We start from the raw sequence: 27,807 nt of genomic DNA on the forward strand, positions 1-27,807 counted from the left end.
GTAGAGGCTTATATAAATTACCAAGAAGGAACCAGAGCTGCAGCTCTGATCAAGGAGATCAGTGTTTTCAGCTGGCAAAACAGCATCGATAGCATCTACATTAGAGGAGCCCTCAATGTGCTACTAGTAACTAGACAGACCCAAGGCTTTACAGCACCAAGACCGTCATCTCTAAACCTAGCAGGTTTTCCAGTAATCACAGCTCATTGGCGAGTTCTGAAGATGGATCTAAGAGATAGCAAAAGTGAATGCCATGGGTCTTAAATTCTGTTCTCTGTACAAGCAAGACAATCTTACCAGCGAACGCCATATCAATACCCTGGAGGCTGAAATTGGTAAGTTGGCTACGGATTTCAATTGTCCAGAGGTTTGGGTTCAAAATCCAACAACATTAGACAATAGCACTAGTTGCATATCGAGTTCAAAAAGCACTTAAATGAGAATTTTTTTTTTTATTTATTTATTTGATCAACATGATTAAAATACAGGATTAACAGCAGAAGCACAATGGGCAAAGATGACACGGCAGAGATTAACACAAGAATCCAAGGCAGCACCGAACTCTGCATTGGCGCTGACGCCACTGCAGTGATGCAGGCACATTCTGGTATGGGTTTATTTTCCACTTTATATAATCAGGTTTAGTATTTAGAATCATGTTATATGGACCTTTATCTTCTTCTGACAGGCTGTGGATCACTACTATGGTTAGGCACTGTGTGTCTTATACCCTGATCCACATGTTTCTATACAAGCAATGTATGACACCGCTTTCACTGACACTTGTTCACCTACTTGGTATATTATGAATATGCAGTGACTTAAAAGGGGTTTTCCCCATGAACAAAAGTGCACTTTAATCAATAGATCTTGGAATAAGAATTTCTACAATTGGATGTGTTTAAATAAAATGTTCCTGTGCTGATATAATAGTATAAATGTGCCCCTGCTGTGTCTGACCGTGCAGGAACATGGTATGATCAGTCCATGTCCCTGCAGTCAGACACAGCCATTACACAGTACACAGCAGGGGCACATTTATAAGATTATCTCAGCACAGGGACATTTTATTTAACAGCTTTACAACGTATGACATGTCTATGTCATATGTCGCCTCTGATACTGAGTCTACTTTGTTTTAGGCACATGACACAGCTGATTTGATCAGCTGTGATGTGCCTTTGACAGCCACAGGAGGCATAACAATCCACCAGCGGCTGTTAACGTGTTAAATGCCGCTGTCAAACTCAGACAGCGGCATTTAACCCCTTAAAGGCCCAGGACGTATTAGTACTCCCCAGGCCATCACCCCCGCTCCAGATCACGTTATGGGTCTCAGAAAATGCCTTTTTTTTTTTTTAAACATACTTTGGATTTTTTTTTCTTCACCACTTAAAAGGACTACCTCTACATGATTGGTATCTGCAAACTTGGGAATCATAATGGCAGGTCCGTTTTAGCATTTCTTGAACATGGAAAGTGAAAAAAAATATATAGAATTGTACTTTTTTGCAATTTCACAACACCTGGATTTTTTTTATCATTTTCCAGTACACTATATGGTAAAATCAATGGTGTCTTTCAAAAGTACAACTAATCTCACAAAAAACAAGCCCTCCCATGGCCATATTGATGGGGGGGGGGGTTATGGCTCTGGGAAGAAGGGGAGCAAAAAAAAAAAAAAAAACGGAAAATCCCAAAAGGTGATGAAGGGGTTAAACACATCCAATTGTGGAAATTATTATTCCAAAACCTATTGATTAAAATTAACTTTTGTTCGTGGGAAAACAACTTTAAATGCACAATGATGCAATTGCAAAATGTGATACATGTCCCATTCTTGTACTACATTAGCACCACATTTCACCTATTGTACTATATTGCCTGTATTCGTCTGCTCTGTCATGTCATCTTCGTCCATTGAGGTTGTTTTTAAAATCCCGTATTTGTAATTTTAATAATGTTGCTGATCAAATAAAAATATGAATTTTCTCATTTAAGTGCTTTTGAACTCCATTCTTTATAGGTTTACATGATTGTTCTGAGTTTGCATCTGTTGTTATAGATTCAATCTTCACTATTTCAGTGTCAGTATTTCCTTATACACTTGAATTGTATAAAATAGGTATCATTGTTCTCTTTTTGGTTACCTAATAAAAGGCCTAGCGTGCTAGAGATCCAAAATACAGAAAGGTCATGTATCGTTTTTAGTGCGATTAAACATTTTCCTACAGACTCTCAGCTAACATTTAGTTTTTCTGGAAAAAAAAAAAAAAAACAGGTTTGCTAAACTTGCCAATAAATTTTACCCACAAGTTTAAAACAAAATGAAACAGGATTGAGATAGAGAAGTAAAGATCAGGACTCTGCCTTTAGAATACAGGCTTTACCCCAGTCAAGCAATACTACACTAACATGTAACCATTAGGTATTCCACAACACCCAGGTGCAAGGGCAGAAAACCAAGGACAGATTTCCTCAGAAATCTAGAACTTCTATTTATCCTGTAATAAGCAGTGTATTTGCTGGCAGCAATTAAAAGAATGAAATTGGGATTTCGGTGTCAAATTACCCCCGTTTTACTAGATGTGTCCTACAAATGTAAAGCCTTCCACCTAACTTACGGTAGAGTGTAAAAAGGCACCACAAGGTTGTTAATGGTGGAGTTTTATTAGTTAAAGTTTGCAGTCAAAACCACAAGTGTTACTTAAAATTTGCCAAAGGAAATAGGCATTGTTTTATTAATCACAGCGCAATGAATGTTAAAAGGGCAGCTTTTGTACTTGGCACATCCCAAGAAACTGGTGTAAAAACGGTGATCTTACATCTAATGCTTTCACCAAGAAATCTTTTTGTAGCCTAGACGTGACTCAACCTGCTTAAAGTGGCAAACCTCCGAGACAGCACATGTAATATATGAACTCATGGACGCCTTCGTACTCTCATTGTGGCAGCAGCAATTCACCCATGTTAACTATCCAATATGGGAAACTTCAGGAACACTGCCTGGGCAAGTGGTCTCTAAGGATGTGGGGTGCAAAACATTTTTACTTAATGCACCCTAAGTGCTGAAGTGGTAAACTGAACAATTTAAATATTAAAAAAAAGGGAATATTTGTTTTTGTACAGGCAATGGTCACCAAAAACAGGCATGTAAAAATAACTTAAAAAAAATGGCCGCTCAGCATTTACAACGAGCCATGTCATCACCAATAACCAGCACAGATATGCTTACCTTACCTATGAACACATGCACATTAGCTCTTCCAAAGGTCACGCTACAGGAACACATAAGGCACTCCAATATTTTGGTCTCCCCTCCCCCAACCATCAGACCATGTCACCACTGTTCGCAGGAGTGCCTTTATTGCCATAAAAAATGAAGTTCAGTTTACACAATGTCACGGATGAAGTCTGGTGACTAAACACATGGATTCAGAAAACAGCAGATTAAGGCCAAATGATTCCGCATGATTGGTTGCAAGGTTGTAAATTATAACATTCCCAATAATACAAAAAGTTATACAGATCAAATTTTTTTTTCTTATATATTTTTTTTTTTTTTTTTTTAACATTATACAAACCTGGATATTTCTCAAGTGGCCAGGAATAAGTTCAATGTGTTTACCAATGTGCACCAAAGGAATACAAAGGAACCTTCTTTCGGTAGCCCTTTAACTGTTTGGGGCATAAATGAGCTACTTGCAAAGCGGTACAGTACCATCTTTCAGTACAGAGCGTATAGTGTTCAATTCCAACTGTAAGCTTAAACACAGGTAAATAATGGACATGGCGGCTTATTGTTCCTAAATACCATTTGTCTACATGGGAAGGGGAGATTTTAAGCACTATAAAAATCTAAAACTGGGTAGTTATTGTAAGATTTACTTAGACCATTCAAACCAACCTTGTGCAGTCTAGGGCAAAGGGTGAAGCTGCAGCAAGCACTCAAATGTGTCGGATGGCATACCACGGAGACACGAAGAACCACCACTGAACCTTATCGCTTACAAAAGGAAAATACTTCAACACAAATCCCAATGACTAAATTGTTCATTACATGTAGTTTGGGGGCAAAACGTCTGTCTGGAAAGAAAAAAAAAATGGGGTGCAGTGCAGCCGAATATACCTTCAGTTAACAGAATAAATACACTATTGACCAAAAAATGTACACGTAGAGAGTTATAGAAATAGTTTGGGTTTTCATTTTTTTTAGGATTTAGTGTGGCTTATACAGTTACAATTACCTAACAAGGTTACAACAAGCATGTAATAAGTGCATACATAAGCTTAAACTGACCATCTTTGAAGCCTATGGAGAATAATTTGGAGACGTTTTTAATATTGGCATGTCAGGGCACTAAAAAGATACAAAGTGAATCGGATGGATTCATCGTGTATGACTGTCATAGCACCTCTGTACATAAAAATCACACAATAACCAAAATTTATCTGAAAAGGAAAGAGCTGCACAGTGTATGAAAAGCTTTCAGAACTGATGGATGCCCTCTGAAGTATCAGGCAAACACATGGCAATACTGTTGAAGCAATACATAGAAGAGGAGGGAGGGAGGGGGGGGGGGGGGACAAAAAGTAATGATCTTTCCCTTTGCAAATACAAGTAAGGTCACTTCGCATTTAATGGGCTGTTGTTCACCTAGGATGATCTTACCATATACTACACAATTTCAGATGATCTGTTAAGTGTAATAACGTTCATAGAAAGCCAATATGCATCTACTGTAATATTCAGAACTTCTTTATGGCAATCGCTGAATTCATTGTTTTGAACAGTGAAAAAGGGAAGATGGTTCCTTTCAGACAGTATGTTGAGGATAAAGTGGCTTTCAAGCAGCATGGTGGATTTTTAGAATTTTGTAGGTTTAGATCATTCTGTTGCGTTTATTGGTTGGAGAGTCTGTAATGACGTTGCTGCACTGGGCTGAGGTACGCTTTCTAGTGCCACCATTGTCCAAGTGGAGTGCCATTTCCTCTGATATGAAAGTATTCAAATCGACATCGAGGAGTCCATTTCTCCTACGGCTGGTATTCGAACTGCCGCCGACGTGGGTGGGTGATCCCGGAGTACTTGAGCGAACACTTATACTAGCCATTGCACCACTGAGACCTGCAATTAAGAAAACAAATTGTAACAAAACTATTTCACTTTGCCTACACAAATGATCATATATATACACATTGCACCTGGACAACAGAATTTTCACATGGGGGTAGCATTAGGATTTGTTAGTATGGAGCAGGCTAGAGCAACTCATCACTGGTCTAACAATTACAGACGTAACTAACACATTTGGTGTAGGTTAGATGACCACTAACAAGCGCAACTGAACACTTCAGTGCATCATTTCACCTGTTTTATATAAATCTATGTCCCTGACTGCATCCTACAAAGCCAGAACTGTCAACCAATGAAGAAGGGAGGAGAGAAGACCAAGGACCAAAAACTACAGCTGTGTGATGGAGCAGAAGCTCTTCTCTGGGTTGAACATGTATGCAAATGAGGGGGAATTAACCCCTAAATAGTTCACCCTGCCAAATGTTATGGAGACCTTAAAACAGGTTGTCCACTTTTGGGGACATTTTCTTTACTGGTAGGCAAGTGGTTATGTATGCGCACACACAAAATGTAATGCGAGTATTGTGAGGCAGTGAGGGGAATTATATGCGGGGGATGGTATGTATCCCCCAGGATGTGCATAGAGGCATATTATACTCGCTGGAGTGCATTGCACAGACACACCTGTGGTTGCAGTGCAAAATAAAAAAGTTTGGACTTGGTCAAGCCATTAGGCCAAGTCGGATCTAAGAAAACCCGGCATGGGCTTTTATTTTTGGAGTGAACTACAGGATGGCAGGAGGCTCTGAAATACAGGCCTGTGTGACATGAACACAGAGCCAAAGAAGGAAAAACTTTGACGCACCTCAGAGTGATATGGCGTCACAGTCACCCATGGCAAGTGGTTTAGAAACGGAATGTTCTTTGACCACCCGGCTGCAAACCGGAAGATAGTTAAGTTGAATTTTACGTGGGTCACGGCCTCATTACTGCACTCTGAACACCGTCGCACTACAGTGTATTAATACTAATTTTTCTTCGCTTCTCAGTGACATCACCACAATTCCAACTAGCTGGCTGACTACGCATGAGCAGGAAGTCTTTTACAACAGAAGGCAATGCAGCCTTGTTCTGATGCTTCAGGTTACGTGTCCACGATGCGTCCAGGACTGCGGCCCAGACGCCGACAGCTTCAGCTCACCTATGCAAAAAAGTGGTGGCCATTTTTTTTCCCACATGCTGACTTCCCTCATAGGAGGTTAGGTCTATAGGGAAAGCCCGCATGCGGACCCATAAGACATATTGACATGTGGTCTGGAAAGACGTGTCCCATATCAGTTTCCGCGGGTGAGCTGCAGAAGCATAGTGGACATGGGATTTCTACAAACCCAATCCACTATGCTGTAACATCTGGATGCTGCGGGTTTGACACTGCACAAGTCTGCAGCGTCAAACCTGCATCAGCTCCGGATCGTGGGCATCCAGCCTCATAGGCTTACTTTGTAAAAGTCACAGTCTGCAGAGGAGTGACGTTACTGAGAAGAGGAGAACATGGATGATTCCAGGTCTTTCTGTAGCTCTCAAACAACGCTGACAATTATTTTCACTCCTGAAATATTTGGATAAGTACCTGGTCATTGCTGGTTTATGATTAAATTATGTTCTTACCACTTACAGACTATGGACTCTACAGTGCTCACTGGAACCTTCAGTAGTTTAGAAATTCTTCTGTAACCAATGTAAATCAGTATTTTTTGCAACAATAAGGTTGGGAAGGTATTGAGACCGCTCACTAGTTTGACCCATTCATGAGATGTTTCTTGTGGCACCTTGGTAATGAGACACCTTTTTACAGGCCATCAGTTGAACCAGCTGATATTTTTCACCAAGTGGCAGAATTGTTTTCTAATTACTGAAAGATTTCAGCTGGTGTCATGACTTTCCATGGCTTTTTGTACCTCTTTGTTCAAGTGTTCAATACTTTTTCCTTGTGTCATTTCTCATTATTACACAACCTTCACTACCGATGACGTATGTATAAGTCATCAGTCGTGTCTCTGCACTCCATGCGGGCTCTGGCGCCGAGCCCACATGTTTTCAGGCAAATGACAGCTGATCTGATCAGCTGTCATGTGCCCCTAACAGCTGTGGGTGGAATCGTGATCCACCTGCGGCTGTTAACATGTTAAATGTCGCTCTCGGCGTGGCCATGTTAAACTCCGACAGCGAGTCATATGACCTGCCCATCAGTGCACCCGTCACATGATCGAAGGGCGCTGATGGGTTGGCATGACAACCCGGGGTCTGCAGGAGACACCTGTGGTTGTCATAGCCCAGCTGCTATGAGAGCCACCCAATGGTCAGCGTTCATATCAGATTAGCACTTTTGTTACAAATAGAAGGGCTTCAGCCCTGCTATATGTAACACAAGTAGTCAGATGATTACAGCTTCAAGTCTCCTATGGAGATTATTGAAGCAAGTAAAAAGTAGAAAAAAAAATATATACACACTCATTCAAAATCACCCCCCCCCCCTTGCCCCATCTATATAAATAAAAAGTAAATGTTTGCTTAAAATCTTAAATCCGACAGTTGTTCACCAATTGCTTTGAAATTGACGTTGCAGTCAAATACACGCATGTTTTTATATACCTACTATGTTTTTATACACCAGTTGTTGGACGCAAGAGCAACAGCGAGAGGAAGGGGAGGGAGGGGGTGTTACGAGCTCAGTCCCAGGCTGACTCTCTCCAGCCGCCTGCCATTCTACCCCCCTTAGTGAAATCTCATTCTTAAACCCTTCTCCCTCTCCTTCATTTGCCCCAGCCGCTGCCTAGGCTCTGCTCCTTTTGTGTCCCTGTGAGCGTTGGAATGACGAGACCGTCTGTTCTAGGCCAAAAGACGCTGCTGCTCATCACCACCACCGCCTGAGAGGCGGCCGCCTCCGCTTCTCTGGTAGTAGTGTCTTATTTCCGACTGTGCAACTAGAAAGGGGGAGGGAGGGAAGGAGAAGGAGGCTGCACGGAGAGGAGCAGGCCGCGGCATTTGCTTTGGGCGCTGAGCTGGGCCTGAGCCTCGCAGCAGTGGGTGGATAGTGAGCGAGTGTAAATCCCACTGCGCCACCGGCACTGTGATCTGGCAGGTAACGGCCTGGGACAAATCAAGCAGATCAATTTATTGAAACTCCCACCTGCAACATTTCCAAAGCATCCGGCATGGGGAAAGTATTGCAGAAATACAAACTTATTGTTTGGGATGAATGCACAATGGCGGATAAAAAAAAAAATAAAATAAATTGCTCGAGGCTCTTGATCGTTTATTGCAAGATTTACGTGGACACGTCAGATCATTTGGGAACGCATTAAAATTGCTTGCAGGAGATTTCAGGCAAACATTACCTGTAATTCCTCGATAGACACCAGCGGATGAAATAAATGCTTGCCTGAAATACTCTTTGTGGCAACACGTAAAGACGTTAAACTACAAATATGTGTGTCCAGCAGCAAAACGATCGATCAGCTGAAAGTCTCACATCAATTGCTGGAAATTGGGAACGGAAAGGTGCCAGTTGACCTGACCTCAGCACGAATTTCATTGCCTGAACTTCTGCAATTTAGTGACGACAAAAGAACAATTGGTTGAAAAAATATTTCTCAATATTGAAACCAATTATAAGAATCACGATTGGCTGAGTGAATGAGCTATTCTGGAGGCCAAGAACAAAGGACATATAAGAACTTAATATTCAGTCCAACATTCAAAGCGAGGCAGTCACATACAAGTCCGTCGACAATGTTGTGGAAGCAGATGAAGCGGTTAATTATCCAACAGATTTTTTGAATTCACTGGATCTGCCAGGGATGCCACCGCATGTACTGCAAATGAAAAAAATCAGCTTGCCAATTATGTTGCGAAATATCAACCAGCCAAAGCTTTCCAACGACACGCAGCTTGCAGTAAAACAATTATGAGCAATGACGTTGAAGCAACAATCTTGACAGGACCTTTCAAAAGGTGAAGATGTCCTCATTCTTCACATTCCTATGATTCCAACAGATATGCCATTTCAATTTAAGAGATTGCAATTCCCAATTGGATTGGCGTTTGCAATCACCATCAACAAAGCTCAGGGCCAATCTTTAGAATTCTGCAGTTTAAATCTACATACGGATTACTTCTCACATGGACAATTACATGTTGTGTGTTCTAGAGTCGGCAAAACCAGACTCTCTATATCTACACAGACAATGGAACAACAAAAAATATTGTAGACCCACAAGCATTGTGAAGTTAAATATTTTAGAAACGTGCGCGCTCTCTTCCTTTTCACCGGACAGCCACAACACGTGGCCGGGTACAGCTAGTTCAAATTAAAAAATACACACTTGGTATCACCAAGTTCAGAAACACACCCTTAATAAAAAAATATAAAAAGATTGAATCCGATCGGTAAACGCCGTAACGAGAAAAAAAAAAAATAATCAAAAAACAAAAAGAATTATGTTTCTTGTAGTACCAATAAAAAGTCTGCTCAGCGCGCCAAAAAAATAAGCCCTCACCCAGCCCCAGACCACGAAAAATGGAGACGCTGAGGGTCTCGGAAAATTGTTTTTTTTTTTTTTTTTTTTTTAAAAACACAAACTTTGGATTTTTTCCCACCACTTGCATTTAGTGAACATGGTTAAGGGGAAAAAAAAACACAATTGTGGAATTGCACTTTTTTTTGCAATTTCACCGCACTTTGAATTTTCCCGTTTTCCAGTACACAAAATGGTAAAACCAATGGTGTAGTTCAAAAGTACAACTTGTCCTGCAAGCCCTCACATGGCCATATTGACCGAAAAAAAAAAAAGTTATGGCTCTGGGAAGAAGGGGAGCAAAAAACAAACCTCAAACACTGAAAGTGGTCTGGGGGTGAAGAGGTTAATTTATGGACATCTATGGTTTGATTGATTGATTTGCCTGTGCCACCAAGTGTCAGTGCTCTAATTTGCTCACATAAGAGAACTGCAGCACAGGTGCTGAGGAGACGGGAAGTAATTTCTCCATCTCCTCCATTGCAGGCGTCCGAGGTAATCGAACTGCACTCGGATCAGAGCCCAATGTTTTATATGCACCCATAGACTTCTATGGGTGCGTGCAATCCAATTATCGGAGGCACTTGCAACATGTTGCAATCTTTGATCCGAGGACAGAGGCTGTGCGGGCACGATCGCCGCCGGGTGTCAGCTGATTCGAACAGCTGACACCCCGCACTATGTGCCAGGAGCGGTCCCCCACCCCTCCCAGTTGATCGCAGCATTTCTGAGTCAAGCAGTGGTAAGAGCGCCCCTCTTACCTTGGATTGGAGACACAGCGCAGTGTGTGCAGGGTCCCAATTGTCACCATGGTGACCTGATGTAGTCATGACGACATCTGGGTCACCAGGCAGGCAGCTAGATAGATCGTGCGCAGTGCATGAGCTAACTTGTGCCAGTGCAGAGCTGACAGCCTGCATAGCATAAGGATGCTGCTGCATCTCTGCTTACGCAAGCGATCAGCCTGCAAAAAACATTAACCCCTTAAGGACCTTGGGATTTTCCATTTTTGCATTTTCGTTTTTTTGCTCGCCTTGTTCCCAGAGTCATAGCGTTTTCATTTTTTGGTCAATATGGCCATGTGAGGGCTTATTTTTTGAGAGACAAGTTGTACTTTTGAACGACATCACTGGTTTTACCATATTGTGTACTGGAAAATGGGAAAAAAAATTCCAAGTGCGGCAAAATTGCAAAAAAAGTAAAAGCTGTTTTTTTTTACCACGTTCACTGAATGCTAAAAATTACCTACCATTATTATTCTCCAGGTCATTACGAATTCGTAGATACCAAACATGTATAAGTTCTTTTTTTTTTTTTTTTTTCCACCACTTAAATAATAAAGCGCCAATTTCCAAGACCCGTAGCGTCTCCATTTTTCAGGTTCTGGGGCCGGGTGAGGGCTTATTTTTTGCGCTCTGACTGACGTTTTTATTGATACTGTTTTGGGGTAGATTCGATGTTTTGATCACCCGTTATTGCAATGACCAAAAAAAAAACGTAATTCTGGCGTTTAGAATTTTTTCTCGTTACGCAGTTACCGATTGGATTATTTTTATTATTTTATATTGATAGATCGGGCGAGTCTGAACGCAGCGATACCAAATATGTGTATGTGTTTTTATTATTTTATTTTGAATGGGGCGAAAGGGGGGGGTGATTTTAACTTTATTTTTTTAAAAAACTTTTTTTTTTTTTTTTTTTTTTTTTTTTTTTTACACTTTCTGCATGCTTCAATAGTTTCCATAGGAGACTAGAAGCAGCAGTTTTCTGATTGCTTCTACTGCATACAGGTGACGAGCAGATCACCTGTATGCAGTAGAAATGCTCACTTACTATGAGCGCTGCCCACTGGGTAGCACTCATAGCAATTGAGACATGACATCCACAGGGGTCTGCTGCAGACCCCGGGTTGTCATGCCAACCCATCGGTGACCCGCGATCATGTGACAGGATCACCGACAGGCGAGGCTAATGCGGCGCAGTGATGTTAAATGCTGCTGTCAGATTGACAGCGGCATATGACTGGTTAACAGCCGCGGGTGGATCGCGATTCCACCCACGGCTGTTACGGGCACATGGCTGCTGTATAAATCCGCTGACATGTGCCCAGTTCAGTGCGAGCTCAGCGCCAGAGGCCAAGCTGAACCGGGGGTGAGGGCCTAGGGCGTACTAATATGCCCCAGGATTTAAAGGGGTTAAAGTCCCATAGTGGTGCAGAGTGCAAAAAGTAAAAAAGTGTCAAAGTGGAAAAAAAGAATGAAAATTTTATAAAATACTATTTAAAAAAAAAAAAAAAAAAAGTCTGTGTGTCAGCAGCCAAACATAAAAATCCGATATGAATCTGGTATCGCATCGACCCAAAGAATAAAGTCGTCCAATCATTTATACCGCAAGAGGAACGGCGTAAAAAATAAACACTAGGGTGAGGGTTATGCTAGGGTTGGGATTTTTTCAAAAGTAAAGAAAAACAAAAATGGTGATATGGCGACTAGTGTTGAGCGCAAGCGCTCGCTACTTGAGTTTGCATTGGGTGCTTGGGCATGCACTTAGTATCGCGGGTGCTCGAGTCTCCACCCCATATGTTTTGAGGCTGCTATACTTCCCAACCCTGCAGTGCGGCCAAACAGTGGTTTTCCCCCACGTATGAGGTACTTGCTTCATCAGGAAAAATTGCACAACAAATGGTATGGTGCAATTTCTCAGGTTAGTTATGAAAATGCAAAATTGGAGGCTGAAAAACATTTTTGTTGCAAAAATGTGAAAATTTTATTCTGACGGCTCAATGTTATAAACTTCTGTGAAGCACCTAGGGGTTCAAGGTGCTCACCACTCATCTAGATCAGTTCCCTGAGGGGTCTAGTTTCCAAAATGGTGTCACTTGTGGGGGGTTTCCACTGTTTAGGCACATCAGGGGCTCTCCAAACGCAACATGGTCCCCCCCCCACACACACATTTGGGGTATTGGCGTGCTCAGGAGAAATTACGACAAATTTTGAGGTTTATTTTTTCCTTTTACCCTTGTGAAAATGTAAAAATTTTGGTCTAAAAAATTTTTTTTTTTTTTTTTTTCACAAAAATAAGTTAAAATGTTCGTTTTCTTCCACATTCAAAAAATTCCTGTGAAGCACCTGAAGGGTTAATAAACTTCTTGAATGTGGTTTTGAGCACCTTGAGCGGTGCAGTTTTTAGAATGGTGTCACTTTTAGGTGCCTTTATGACAGAAAATACCCAAAAGTCACTTCAAATGTGATGTGGTCCCAAAAAAAAAAAAGAAAAAAAAAAAAGGTTTTGTAAACTTTGTCGGAAAAATGACTAGAGCTGTGACTAAACCAGCGGCTCACCCGTCCCAATGATTTCAAGCGAATGCTGTCAGGGAGGATAAAAGTTAAATTTTCTCCCCGCTGCAATCAGCTGCGTGCAGGGGCCGGGCAGCATAACGACGCTATTAACCTGCAGATTAATCGCATATCTTATCTGCAGGTTACTAGCGTTATTTCTGGTGACAGGTTCCCTTTAATTTGAAAAACTAAGTACTTTATATTGTACCCCCCTTGCTCCAATAGCTGGGAAACAACTTTGGATGGATAGTCTACTGGTGTAAAGAATTCAATGAGTCTTCACATTAAAGCAGTCACCATATAATGCTTTCTTATCCCAACAACTAATATCGGCTAACAATCAGGCGATCTGCCAACTAAAAAGTATTTCCAAAATGGACAAATCCCCTTCATCATGCCCATGTTCTATGCTATATAATGTATAGGTTTTCCTGCAGTCACTGACTGCTGGTCTAGAGAGAATTTTCCAGGGTTAAACTGTTAACATGCATATTTCCAGCAGATGAACCCAGGCTAGGTCATCAAGGTTTGCATATTAAAAGGGTTGTCTGGAACTCAGGTCAATACAATTTTGGTAATGGTCCAACATCCCCAGCAGCCAGATGAAAGCAATTTTCTGAATGGAGTACAAAAGCCCTGTACATCACTTATTGGCCACTGGCAAGTACTATGGTTTATCTCCCATTACAGAGAAAGTGAGATAAATAGCAGTAGTCAGCAGCCACTAAGTGAATGGAGCAGCGATGTACTACTTCATACATTGCTTTCATTTGCTCGTTGCTGCAGCAGATTTTAGTTAATAGTAGAGGTGCTAGACCACCACCGATCTCATATTGATAACCTATCAGACCCCCATATATATTAGTCTAATGTAGAAGCAACACACAAATATCAATGGGTTTGGCCATCAATCCGAAGTGTACGAGGGTGCAGGCCAATTGATGGTTTGGGGAGATGTTGATCGCACATGTCCGATTTCGGACTGATTATCGCTTTGTAATCCCAGAGATAAATTAGCAACTTTCTCATCGAACACAGGTACATTTGGCCAAATGAGCGCTCCTGTGTCTGGGAAAGCCAGCTGAGATAGCTGTCAGACAAGTGATAGGCCGAAGCATTGTTCCACCAACAGCCATTTAATTTGTATGGCCATTTTAAGTCCTGGACAACCACTTTAACGCTGTTGTAGGCTTATAATTGCACTCCTGGGTGCTGCAAAGTTTAACCACAGATTAGTATAAAAAGAGCAAAATGCTAATTATGACTGCAAGTCCCTTTTGCGTTAGATGAAAATAGTCCTTTAATTGCTATCGAAGTTATATATCCACTGGATAGAAGATAACTTGCAGATTGGTAGAAATCCAATCAATGTAACTCCCATGGGTATAAGAGAACAGGGCTGAATGGCTTGGTGGCCACACATGTACCAACTCTATTCATTCTGTATGGGACTGACAGAAAAGCCATGTGCTATACTTTGTCATTTCTAGCGTAAAGAATGAATAGAGTGGATTTGCGCATGTTCGGCCATTGCTCCATTCAAGTGGGGCTCTGCAGAGCCTTGTTCTCTGGATCAGCGGGGTACCCAGCTGTCTACAGATCACCTCTGATCCTATGGATAAGGGATAATTAAGTTACCATTTATCTTTAACTCATATGCAGCAGGTTAAATATTTTGTAAAACTTCTTTTTTTCAGAGCACACTGACATTAAACTTGCCCCCCACTGTTGTTATTTTTTAGCAGAACGGCATTTTAAAATAAATAATGACCTAACATTTTACTAAGCAACAGTTTTTCCTATATACAGTTGATAAATAAAGCTTCATACGGCCTAGTTTTAAGTAGTGTCATGAAAAAATATTTTTGCAATAAAAAAAATGCAGTGTTAATGTTTTGATTTTTTTTTGTATGGTATAAAATAAGAAAAGTTTTGACAATTTAAACACAAGTGGAAGCAGCTGCAGGACTTTTATTGTACAAATGTAGTTAGTGCTAGCTCACATTATGACTGCAGTAAACGTGGGCCGGATCTGCTCACATGAGTGATGTCACTCCTCCCCCTCTGGATGTTTGCAAAAGGATCAGGAACAAATTTTTAAGATCAACAGGCCAGAGACATTTTGTATTTGACTATAATGGATACCGAGATGTGGACGTGTCACCGAGGAACGCTGGCACGATTGGTTCTGGCTTGACTTCTATCAAGTAAAAACTGAAATGGCGCCCCTCCCCAAAGTGCAATATTAACATGCAGGGAATAAAATAAAACTTCACTAAATATGGAGGAATTGTATTTGCAATGAACATTGTATGGTAAAAACAATCTGGTAACCCGAATCTCAGGGTGAGTACGGTTAAGGCTAGGAGTGGGCAAACTACGGCCCGCGGGCCACATCCGGCCCTTTGGAGGTGCCTGTCCAGCCCGCGGAAAGGTACAGACAAAGAGACCGGAATGCTCCAGTCACAGCTCTCTGGAGTGTGTGTCCGGCACTTAGTGAGTAGACCGAGGAGGGCCAAGAGAAGCCGGAGCGGCAAGCTTAAAATGTTATGAGGGCGGAGCGGAGGCCATAAAGGTTATGAGGTGGGCGGAGAGGTGGGGCGGTGGGAGGAGTAGCAAGCAGAGAGGGATTATGAGGAGAGGAGACTGAGTGACAGGCGGTGCAATCCAAGGTCCTGAGCAACTATCGCTGTGTGCATCTAACCTACGTAGAGACGCAGGCAAGATGACCACAGCACGCAGCCCCAACTTCACCTCACAGTGAGCGCGCCAGACTGTTCAACCCACTACATAACTGCAGTTTTATTAAAAAGCATGTCCCAGGTAAGAATAAAGCAAGATATTGGGCTTCATACACGTGACACGTAGAATGCATGGATTCACATGTGCATGAGACCCTTTATCTTTTATTACAAGTTAATGGGGTTGTCCATAGTTGGGATTAAAGGGGTTGTCCACTACTAGGACAACCCTTTCTTAAACTAAATGTTTTGCCCCGATAAAATAAACCTATACTCCCCTCCCATGCTGGCGCCATTCCAGCAGTGCCAGCATTAGCAGTCTCTGGGCTTCTGTGCAGTTGTTGTGGCTTGTAACCCTGCCTTTGGACGTTTTGAACATTAAGAGGAAGTGCGGGATCAGTTGCAGCTCTGCCTTTCGCTTCATGTTCAGTTTGTCCAAAGTTGGGAACAGGGACACCAGCGCTGATTGAACGCCGGAGTCAAGCGTCATTCCACCGCATCACAGCTCCAAGACCGTGAGGAACAGAGCTGGCACAGGTGGTGAGTATAGGTGTTATTTTATTGGGGCCAAAAATTTTGTTTAAGAAGCGGTTGTTCTAATAATGGACAACCCCTTTTAAGTCTGTAGTCGTTCTATGTGACACAGAATCATACATCTGAATCCTCCAAGTATGCTATGTGCACAATTCTCCAGGAGCAAGCAGGTAGTTGTGACCGCAAGTATGTGATTTGCGTACTCCCGGCCACATTCCAACTAGATGGGCACAACTTCGCTCAATGCAAGTGTATTGAGCGAGTCTGCACACATTTAGTCGAAATGTGGGTGGAGGTACGCAAATCACATACTTGCGGTCACACAATTGCCTGCTCGCAGAGAATCCTGACAATGCACACACTGTAAGGATTTACAAGTCTGCAGTTACATCGAGTAAGCCTGGACAACCCCTTTAAATAAGAGATAGATATATATATGACATTCATAATGTGTAAATGCTAATAACCTGCACATACAGGTTTAATCTGCAGGTTAATAGCAGCATTGAAAGCTCAGCTATGGGAAGAAATGGAATTTACTGTTTTTCAGAAACAATAAAATATTGAGCTGAATTAATTTCAGCCGATTAGAGGGCCGAACCAAACTGTCCCAGTTCCTCATATGGCCCCTTGGGAAAATTAATTGCCCACCCCTGGTTAAGGAGATACCAAACTGGTATTGATTTTTCTATTTACTTAATGTTACTGTTAATTACTGGTTTGTGGTGCCATTTTCTGAGATCCATAATAGATTTTTTGCTGTTGTTGGAGGGGTGTTAAGGCTTGTTCATTTGTGTGGTGAGCTCAGTTTGCGTGCAATGATGAGAGCACATCAGCAACGCGGCAGTGAGTAGACCTGGGCAGCCCAATACTGTTCTACCAGTATCAGACCTATTCTCACCATGAAGAAGTCACTGCCACAGCAGGCTGCAGAAAGAACTGCTTCCTGTGGTGAGAACATGTTGGTAGCTTGGAATTAGTGGTAGAATACCAGGCTGCTGACAGGTTCTCACCACCGCTTCCCAAGTGATTCTAACTCCTGTCCATTACCGATGCCCAGACCTAGCAGGGACGGGGAAATTGTAGCTCAGTGCACAAAGCTGGGCAACAATAAGATGATATCTGGCCCCATCAACAGCAGTGAACTAGACAGCATGCATAGTTCACAGCTCACACAGCCACAGTATAAGATATAAACCAACTCGCTCAAACCCTAATAATTTATTATTACATTAAATACATGTAAAAATAGAATATATACAAGACAAGGATCTAGTCTATATGTATTCCAATTTTGGTGTTTGCCAGTCCACTTTTAATCTCAAAAAGACCTTGTCCTATGTGTATTCTATTTTACCATGTTTTTCATACAATGTAATAGTTGTTAGATAGCCTTTTTCTTCATCTTTTTCCTTGTTGGTTTACATTTGATATGTCTGAGGCATATGGCCAGTGACTTTACCTATAAATACCCCATGTGACCCTTATGTTGGTTTTCATTAACAATAGAGGAGATGCAGTTAGACCACAACATTTGACAATGCAAATACAACAGCCATAGGAGACAGTGGTTGGTGTCAGACACTTGCATACAAGGAAAAAAAATGGCAGCCCCCAATGGCTTAAAAAAAAGAAAATAATAATAATCAGCAAAGTCTTATTTTGTAAGGAAAGGTTTATATATGAATAATATGACAAAATATTGACACTCTCCGCAAGTCATGGGAACAACTAGGACAATGCAATCTGCTAATGCTCACAGATAGCTTTTCTAGTAATTAGTTCTTTCCAGAAACATTTATATACATTGTAGGTTTTGCAGCAAGGTAATTGTGTGATTCTCTCACCAGGGAGAATTTAGGAAATCAGTCATCAGTTAGCATCTGTCATGTAACAGCTTGCTTCAAAACCATGGAGAAAGCAGGTGGCCATCTAGGTTTAATCACAGCAATTGGATATCAGGTGATCAGTGAAAGTGGCAAGGGTGCTCGGTAATACCTGTGCCACCACATCTCTGCTGTCTGATAAGCATGGAGGGTGCCGATTAGAATGGCTACACAGTGATCAGATAAGGTCATATCCTACCAATAACCATCAGTATCTTGTGGGTCTAGCCTTATAAAATGGTCTGTTAAGAGGGGTGGTCTTTAAAATAGTGTCTAGTCCGACATATTAGATGAATATTCCTTAGTCAGCCATGAATTACAGAGATTAGAATATCCTCTTCTCTGCGACCAGTTTTACAGCTAGCAAACACTAAACAATCCTTAGGATCTATTTTATTTCTGTGGCAGCTGATGGAGAAACCTGGTTTTGACTACCTGGAGCAAGAACTGTGAGCATCAATAAGGAAGACGCACCAGATTTATGATATTAAAAAGGTATTCCATGCCCTCTCCGATTTTATTCTGAAGTTAGCAAAGGATGACACTGCATGTCATGCGAGAAAACTTTCCATACTCAAGTCTCCCCCTAGGACAACTTTATGTACCTTTGTCTACTCCTTATGCATACAGGACTTACCAGCCACCACAGTAATAAGCCATTTTTCCTATCACAAGTAAGACATGTGTTTGCTGCTTAGTGTTAATACTAGGTACCAAGTGGGATGAGTACAAGAACATAAGTGTTGTCGAGGAGGTGAGGGGGTCATAGGTGTGGATGGGCTGCTCTCAATACTGGGCCTCAAAGCCACCTTGGTGAAAGAAAACGAGAAGTTAGATTACTACAACTTCTGGTAATTCTCCTTAAATAGAAAATCCACTTTAGCAGTCCTATAGGGCTTGGTGCTACAAGTGAACAGCAAAAGAACAGCTCTGATGTTGAAGACAAATTCAGGTATGAACTATGGTGAAGCACATGGCTTCAACACATACAGACTTTTTATTGTCATTTAACTACGGTTTTTCTTTAACCCCTTTCTAACATGGAGCGTAATAGTACGCCCCACGTCAGATCCCCCTCTTTGGTGTGGGCTCCAGCGATGAGCCCACACCTTTCCGGGCACATGTCAGCTGATCTATACAGCTCACATGTGCCAGCAATAGCTGCGGGTGGAATAGTGATCCACCCACGGCTGTTAACTGGTTAAATGCCGCTGTCATAGATTGACAGCGGCATTTAACTTGTGCTTCTGGGAAGCGAGTCATTGGCGACCCAGTCATAAGAGCGCGGGTCACCGATGGGTTGGCATGACAATGACAACTCGGTCTGCAGCAAACCCCTGTGGTTGTCATTGCCAGATTGCTATGATCGCCGCCCAGCGGTCTGCGTTCATAGCAAGCGAGAAATTCTGCAACACAAAGGAGATCATCACTTGCATGTAGCAGAGGGGGGGGGGGGCCCCCATCAGCTAACTGCAGCTTCTAGTCTCCTATGTAGACTATTGAAGCATGCAAAAAAAGTTTTTAAACATATAAAAGTTTAAATCACCGCCCCTCATACATACATTTTTTTTTTTTTTAAAACACCCACACATACTTGGTATCGCCGTGTTCAGAATCACCCAATCAATATAAGAAAAATAATTAATCCGATTGGTAAACGGAGTAACAAGAAAAAATTTCCTAACGCCAGAATTGAATTTTTTGGGGGTCGACACAATACTGCAATAACAGGCAATCAAAACATCGTATTTACCCCAAAATGGTATCCATAAAAACGTCAGCTTGGCGCGCAAAAAAATAATCCTTCATCCAGCCCCAGATCACGAAAAATGGGGAAGCTACGGGTCTCAGAAAATGGCAACTTTTAGTCTTTTTTTTTTTTTAAAGCAAAGTTTGGATTTTTAAATAGTAGTAATGACCTGGAGAATAAATAATGGCAGGTCAGTTTTAGCATTCAGTGAACGTGGTAAAATAAAAAAAAATAAAAAGTTATGGCTCTGGGAAGAATGGGAGCAAAAAACAAAAACATAAAAATGGAAAATGCTTGTAACACAATCTGCTTTTAAGTTATATATGTAGCAAAATGTATCAGAAGGCAGCACGCATATTGCTCCTTACATGTAACGTCAGACCAAGTGAGGGTCCCACAAGCCGGTAATTCGTAAAAGTCACAACAGTGTGCTGCTACATCATCGGTGATTTCATGGAGGGAGAAATCAGTCAGTCTAGAGAACAGCATCAGAATAGGAATTCTAAAGGTATTTACAATAATGCATCCAGTGTCAAAATCATGTCTGTGGTTCAGGCAGCATGAATCTACCGTCAAGATTGCTAAAAATCTGCGCTCTCATTTTTAACCCCTCCCCTCCTTTTTTTTTTTTATTCTTCCAAGAGTCATAACTTTATTTTTCAGTTGAAATAGCTATATCATGGCTTTGTTTTTTGTGAGACGAGTTGTACTTTTAATTGACACCATTTTAACATTTTGATGTACTTGGAAGTGGGAAGAGAAAATTCCAGGTACAGCAAAATTGTGGGGGGGGGTGCAATGCCAACATTTTTTTTTTTTTTTTTTTACCATGTTCACTATACGGTAAACCTGACCTGCCATGATTCTCCAGGTCAATACGATCAAGTAGCAAAAAAAAAAGTAAACGGCATACTCAGAAAAAGTTTAGAGTTAATTCATATACTTTTGTATAGATCAAACTTATTAATGTAGCAATAAAAAAAAAAAGAAATGTATTTTTCAATGTAGGAAAAGGGGGTTGATTTGAATATATCGGGGTTCTTTTTAAATATATAATTTTTTTTTTTTTTTTTTAAACTTTTCTCCCTGCCCCACTTTTTACTGTATTTGCCAATTCCCTAAGGGGACTTGAATCTGCAATCATTAGAACGCTTGTACTATACACAGCAATACAACAGTACTGCTGTGCTAAGCAAAAAATCATGGTCTCCTATAAACGCCAGCCACAGGAGAACCATCATGACAGGCAAGGGGCTCTTCAGCAGACCCCAGGCCTTCATGGCAACCCATTGGCACCATACGATCGAGTCACGAGCGTGCTGAAAAGCGCATAGAATGAGGCACCCCTGGCGTATCAGATTAACAGCGGCATTTTAACAGGTTAACCGTGGGTGGCGCTCCACCGGTGGCTGTTAGAGGCACATGATAGCCGAAAATGGAAGTCATCTGCCAGGAAAGATGTAGGCTTGCAAGACCAAATCAAAGTCAGGGAGTCTGCATATGATGTACCAGTACGACATATGCTGGTATGGGGTTAATGGCCGCACAGTTTTGCGAAAATGCTGGCCTATTAATGAACAAGTAATTTATGATACTACAGAAAGCCATTGTGACTACTTGAGCGGTTACTTGGCAATCCCATGTCGGCCACTATGTAGAACCTCTGGCCAAAAAAACCTCTACATTACAGCATCAAATCACAAGGTAAAAGTGTAGACAGACGACAGAGTTGCCACAGCACCTATACATAAGGCACTTAACCAACTGCTTCCTGTACTTGCCAACAATAAGCACCAAATGTGGCAAGTCTCACACTGTTTTTCCAGCAGGGTTATCGGACCGGTGGCTTACTAGCTCCAAGGAACTGCAATGTGTGAACCCAGACATTAGGCTATGTTCACAAGTTGCATTTTTGCTGCGTTTTTCTCTGCAGGCAAAACACGCTCTCTTGGCAGTAAAGAAGCAGCTTATAAAAAGCAAGTTGAGGAGTTTTTTTTGCTGCGTTTTTCAGGATCCCAAAATTCAGCTTTGCTTCTACAGGAGCATAGACACAGGTCACCAATGCAAGACATATGTGAAACCATAAAACCATTTTTTGGAAAAATGGGCAATTTGAGCAAATTATTTAGTGGAGAAAGATTTTTATGCCTGAAAAAATTGTGACCAAAAAGTTCATATGAGTTCATGAAAAAAAATACACAATTACAAATTAACAGAGAGGGGAGTAGAATTAGTCAAGAATAATTTAACTAGGACATTGGCACAGCATTGAGTTTGTAGGACACTGTTTACTCTTGATCAGGTATTGTCCAATTCCACACCTTGGTCAGCCAAAGGTCACTTTGCACACATCACTAATTTAACTGTACTAATGCTAACTGCCATGCTAATGTGAGGAGACCAAAGAACTTAGGGTTTATTTAACCTTGGAAAACTTGTGATTGGTGGGTTTAAATACTGCTGTACCTGCTTTTTTTCACTAAACGCAGCAAAACCTGATACCTGTATTTTTTTGCACTTACTCATTGCTTTCTATGGGTGAAAATAGGCTGAAAGAAGGGACATGCAGTTTTCCAATTCGTCAGGAAAAAAAAAAAAAACAGTGCATGAGATTTCTGAAATCTCATGGCTTTTGCTGGTACTGTAAAACGCAGCTTTTAATTTGCATTAAAACCTGCAGCAAAAAAACACAACGTGTGAACATGGGCTGATACTGACAATATACCCTTCCTCTTGACATTTGCTTTTTCTAATACTTCAACTTGTTGCCTTAACACTAAAGCAAGTTGTCACTACTCTTCTATCATCTCTAGACAAGAGAAGCTCTTACTTCAAGAAGAAAGTGGTGGTTATACTGGAACAGAAGCATAACTGCAGGTTAGTTTCCCACCACACAGGTAACTATGCTGGTGACAATATATGGGTTATCGCCACTGTTTTGAGCAAGCAATTCCACAATTTCCTATGGCTGCCTTTATCTTTTTGCCTTCCAAGAAAGTGGGAGTTAGGAATCGTTCAACAAGGTTACATGAAGTGTTAACTATGGAATGCGAAGTACAACAAACAGTAAAAAGCAGAAGTTGACAGTTACCATGGAGAGCTATTGCTTCTCGGAATGGCTGCAAATCAGTCTCTACAGATGAGTCAGTTTCTGAAGGAGAAGCCCGGTTGGGTGACACAACAGTCAGCCTTGGAGGTGCACGCGAGTTTCGTGGAGGTGGAATTTTGCCACATAGAAAGCTTATTAAATCCTCTCTGCGAATAGTTCGTCGACGCTTTTTCACCCAGGCTAAAACATCCTTATTGCGGCGCTGATAGCCAACCTGAATTCCCAGATCAAACGTCCGCTGATGAGTATCCACGCTTTCTAGAAGGCAAACAGAACAAATAATCAATGGAAAAGTCAAAGAAACTCATTTCTCATACATGTAGATGAACAGGATGGCACAGGTAAAATCAGTGTGGCACAAGTCTATGGTCAGACTATATTTAAGAGGGTTGAAGAATTTTAGTTGTGTAAATGAAATGCCTATTTGTTCATCTATTCACTTTGTGGATTCACAGAAATCTGCAGACTTCACACATTTTAAAACAGAACATTGTTGTGTGCTTTGAAAGCAGAACTGTTGCCAAAGTAACTGGGACACCAAGTGATCCCAGGCGGGGGGTGGGGAATGTTTTTACCAACAGTTCTCCCCCTAAGCAAACAAGTTAACAAGAAAAGCTTGGTGGTTGGCCTAAAAGCCATGAGAATGATAACTGGATATAAACTAACCAATGGATAAGGTATGAAAGCCCTTCTGTTTTATTACAGAATGCGAGACCAAAATGAAGATGCCACATACAGCCGCTGGATCCTCCTCCCACCACCCCTTCCCATCAGCTTATATGTCTAGGAGCCCCTATGAAGTATGGTCCTCTCGCATGCATTTCAAGTTTATGAAAACAGTCTCCACGGCTCTTTATACACTAGTTCTGTATAGCTTCTAGTTTGTTTTTGAAAAACACAAGAACTTCAGTTTCTGTGATGCAAACAGATCTGGCACCAAAATTGCTTATTACATGATCCAATGACTTCAGACAAGAATACTCTACTACACAGAGTAAAAGACCTTAAAAGGGAACCTGACACCAGGTTTGTCCCATGTGAGAGAAGGCCACCACCTTTCAGTCCTGATATACAGCATTCTATAATGCTGTATATATACCCCAACCCAGCCTGCTAGACAAGAAAAATATTTTTTATTATATTCACCTGCAGGGCGGTCGGGTCCAAGGGGCATCGCTTGTCTAGGTCCGGGTGATGCCTCTCTTTAATGCAGTTCTCCTCCTTGCTTTGTGTGGATGACGCAGTCTCCCCGGCGTCGTGCTCATGTGCAGGCAAACTACTGTAATGCGCAGGCGCCGGGAAAGGTCAAAGCACCCCAGCGCACTGCAGTACTTTACTGGCCAGGAAAGAGAAGTATGCCTGAGCAGGAGCGTGATGCCGGGGAGACTGTGTGGATGATGTACCGGACGCATCATCCACACAAAGCAAGGAGGATGGCATTGCAAGAAGGGAGGCGCTGAACCAGATGATCGACATCCCTTAGACCAGACTGCCCCGCAGGTGAGACATGATGGCCTTACCTCATATGGGTAAAAACCTGGTGACAGGCTCGCTTTAAGTCTCCCAAAGTAAGCTGCCTTTAACCCCTTAGTGACCAGGCTGAATTTTTCAGATTTGACATGTGGCACTATCTCAAGAATGTTTTCTAACATCCCAGTGATTGGAGATTTTTTTTTTTAGTGGCAGATTATTACTTTAGGATAGCGGTAAATGTACGTTGATATGTTTAGCGTTTAGAAAAATCTGAAATTTTAACAAAATTATCAATTTTAAAACTTTGAATGTTTACCTTTGATCCAAATATTCATATCACACAAAATAGTTAAAAACATTTTTCCTATGTCAGCCTTACATCAGCAACATCTGTGAAATGTCATTGTATTAGGAAGTTAAAACTTTTCAAGATTTAGCAGCAATTTTTCAAGGAAGTTTGCACAACTTTTTTCTTAAGGACCTATTCAGTTATGAAGTGACTTTGGAGATCTAGCCATCTACACATTTTAGAAAAAACACAAAAAGGATACCATTTTAAAAACAGCACCCCTCAATATATTTAAAACTGCCGTCAGGTACTTTGTTAACCCATCAGGTGCTTTTCAGTAATTAACGCAAAGTAGAATTACCAGAATGAAAAATTCAGTTTTTCTCACTAAAATGTTGCTGATGCAGCAGGGCGACAGCTATAGTGTACAGCTGACAAATGCTGCATTTTCCTCCGTCAAAGTATGCTATTCTTTTATATCTCAGATCAGTAAAAAAGTGTAATAATGGTCATTAAGGGGTTAAAAATTGTGAGAAAGATTTCCATTACAGTTGAGCAAACGTGCTTGGATAAGGAGTTATCAGAGCATGCTTGTGTGCTAACAATATATTCGGCGCGCTCAGAAAATATGTTTGCGTCGCCGCGGCTGCATGTTTCACGGCTGTTAGACAGCCGCAACACATGCAGGGAATGCCTAACAAACAGGCAATCCAGCATGTGTTGCGACTAACAGTCACGAGACATGCAACCGCAATGACGCAAACATTTTCCGAGCATGCTGAAAACACATGAGCATGCTCTGAAAACGCCTTATCTGAGCACTTTCGCTCAACACTAATTGCCATCTTTCAAAGCCCTTTCTAAGTCTAAACTCTACTGCAAGAGCTAAAAACTTTACAACATCAACCACAGACTTAAAGAGGTTGAAATTGTATCCGGCACCCTGGGGGCTAAGAGAAAAAGCATACTTGCCTCCCAGACCAATTGCTGCTCCTCCCCTCAAAGAGCTGTGGGCTCTGACGAGCTAGTAACATTATGTCACATGACCACTGCAGCCTATCAGCAGCGAGCAGAAGGGAAGGCGGCTGCCTCACGTGAAATATTTTTACTTCATCACTAGGAGAAAGATGTCAGGGCAGAGTGACACCACCGGTCTGGGAGACCAGCATGCTTTTTCTCTTATTTTTTTCAGAACACTGGGGGAATTCAAAAGGGCGCTCGTTGTACAAAAAAATAAAATAAAAATAAATAATCATAAGAAAAGTTACTTTAGCTGACAAATACCATCATGCTTCCATCAACCTACAAGGTAAAGCAATAATTGAATATGTTCCACTCCACACTCCAGTCTAGTCCTCCGTGAAGACCACAGCTTGAAAGGGAATGTGTCTACAATCAGATTCATCATTAACAAAATATTTAATCAGTGGATTTAGCTGACATACATCTAACGTGGATGCTGTTCATGTCATACAATACAAAACCCCAAGCTGCAGAAATTTCATAATGCCCCTACTATCTGCTGCCAATGCCATGTAAACATTCGCACAGCTTGGCAGGCAAGTCATAACCAGGCCAAAAGGGATCCCCCACGCCAGCACAAGCTTCCCCTCACAGGACCCCTCTACTCGCTGCATTTCCAAGTAGAATGCATCTTTATGGACAGAATTCTCCTGTATTTGGCAGACTTATTGTACCATCATGTATGTGCTTCTTCTGTACTTTGCAGTGTGCAATAAAAAGTTTCAAGAGTGGAGCAAAAGACCGGTAATATCTGAGAACATCTACTTCTATTCAACCTGTACTTGGAACATAACTAAGCACATGAGTGTTAGTCATAGATGAATATAATACTCCAGTAATCTTACTGCAAGGGTCTTGTTCACAAGCAGTAATCTGAAAACTCAAGGACATTTGGGGAATGTAAAATTCCTCAGGTCTTAGGCTCATACACAAAAGGAGGTGTGTGTGTGTGTGTGTGTGTGTGTGTGTGTGTGTGTGTGTGTGTGTGTGTGTGTGTGTGTGTGTGTGTGTGTGTGGAGGGTTGAATCTTCTAGTGAGCTCAGCTATGTTAAAATGTAAAATCCCTTTAAAAATAAAATATTGCATCCTGAACCCACTAGAAGATTTAAGAAAACACACACAATCGCCAGGTTTAGTACCTGCGGCAGCTTTGACATCTGTTCTGGCTGTAGCAGTGTCTGTAGCACACTTCACCGCTGTAGCCAATCAAAGAGCTCAGCGGCCGTGCCGAGGTAGACAGCATGAGACGCAGAGCTCAGTCACTGGCTACAGCGGGGCGCACGGTATCAACATTACATCACTGCTAACTTCAAGACAAAGACAGCAAAGAAGCAACAGGGAGCAAGCGTTTGTGTTTTGTTTTTTGTTTATTATTGATATTTTATTTTACAGGGCCTGGGGTCCAGCTTCCTAGAAGTGTTTAGCTGTTGAAATTAATTGTGGCAATTTATGGCAATGCTGAGGCCTAGGCAGCATGTTTTAGCTCCTAGGGCGCCACTATAAAAAGACAGAAGCTATGCCATAGGTATTACCCCAAACCCAGTTATCAATTTCATAAATACTATTTTCCAAAGACCAAATTTACCCATAAGATAATCACAACAAGGTCACCAACATGTTATAACATTTTGTACAATTGCCAATCATTTTGAAAGCCAGCAAAAACCCAAATTCTTCAAAATGTCTTCCTACAATTCCAATAACATACACAGGTAAGGCACATGTACGCCGATTCAATCTTGTATATGATTTGCACTTTTACATCACTTGGGCAACAGCTGGATCTTAGAATGCCAAGTAGACTTATCGATAGTGAGGTATCAGGTCTGTATAAATCCACAAGTGCCGTCATAGGAAACTCACCAAAACAGCAGCTCAGCTGTAATAGGGAGCAGCCATTGAGGTTATATCTTATCAAAACAAAGAAAAGAGCAACAAAACCAACATACTGATGTTTCAGTCACACTGATAGAAGAATGCATCAGTTATGTTCACATCAATGTAAATTTG

General features: G+C 41.5%; 1 protein-coding gene across 1 annotated transcript in view; it reads right to left on the minus strand.

Annotated features, from left to right (window-relative positions):
* Window positions 1-3,349: 3,349 nt before the first annotated feature.
* HAPSTR1 (HUWE1 associated protein modifying stress responses) overlaps window positions 3,350-27,807 on the minus strand; it is a 30,451-nt gene continuing 5,993 nt past the window's right edge. Inside the window, exons 3-4 of the mRNA XM_073647751.1 lie at window positions 22,995-23,270; window positions 3,350-5,128 (exon numbers count right to left, since the gene is read on the minus strand). Coding sequence (XP_073503852.1) covers window positions 4,884-5,128; window positions 22,995-23,270 — 521 coding nt within the window. The 3' untranslated portion in view covers window positions 3,350-4,883. The remainder of the gene's footprint in view (window positions 5,129-22,994; window positions 23,271-27,807) is intronic.

The sequence above is a fragment of the Phyllobates terribilis genome, unplaced genomic scaffold (genome assembly GCF_046119375.1).
Source record: "Phyllobates terribilis strain yellow unplaced genomic scaffold, ASM4611937v1 Scaffold_9__5_contigs__length_417890890, whole genome shotgun sequence".
NCBI lineage: Eukaryota > Metazoa > Chordata > Amphibia > Anura > Dendrobatidae > Phyllobates > Phyllobates terribilis.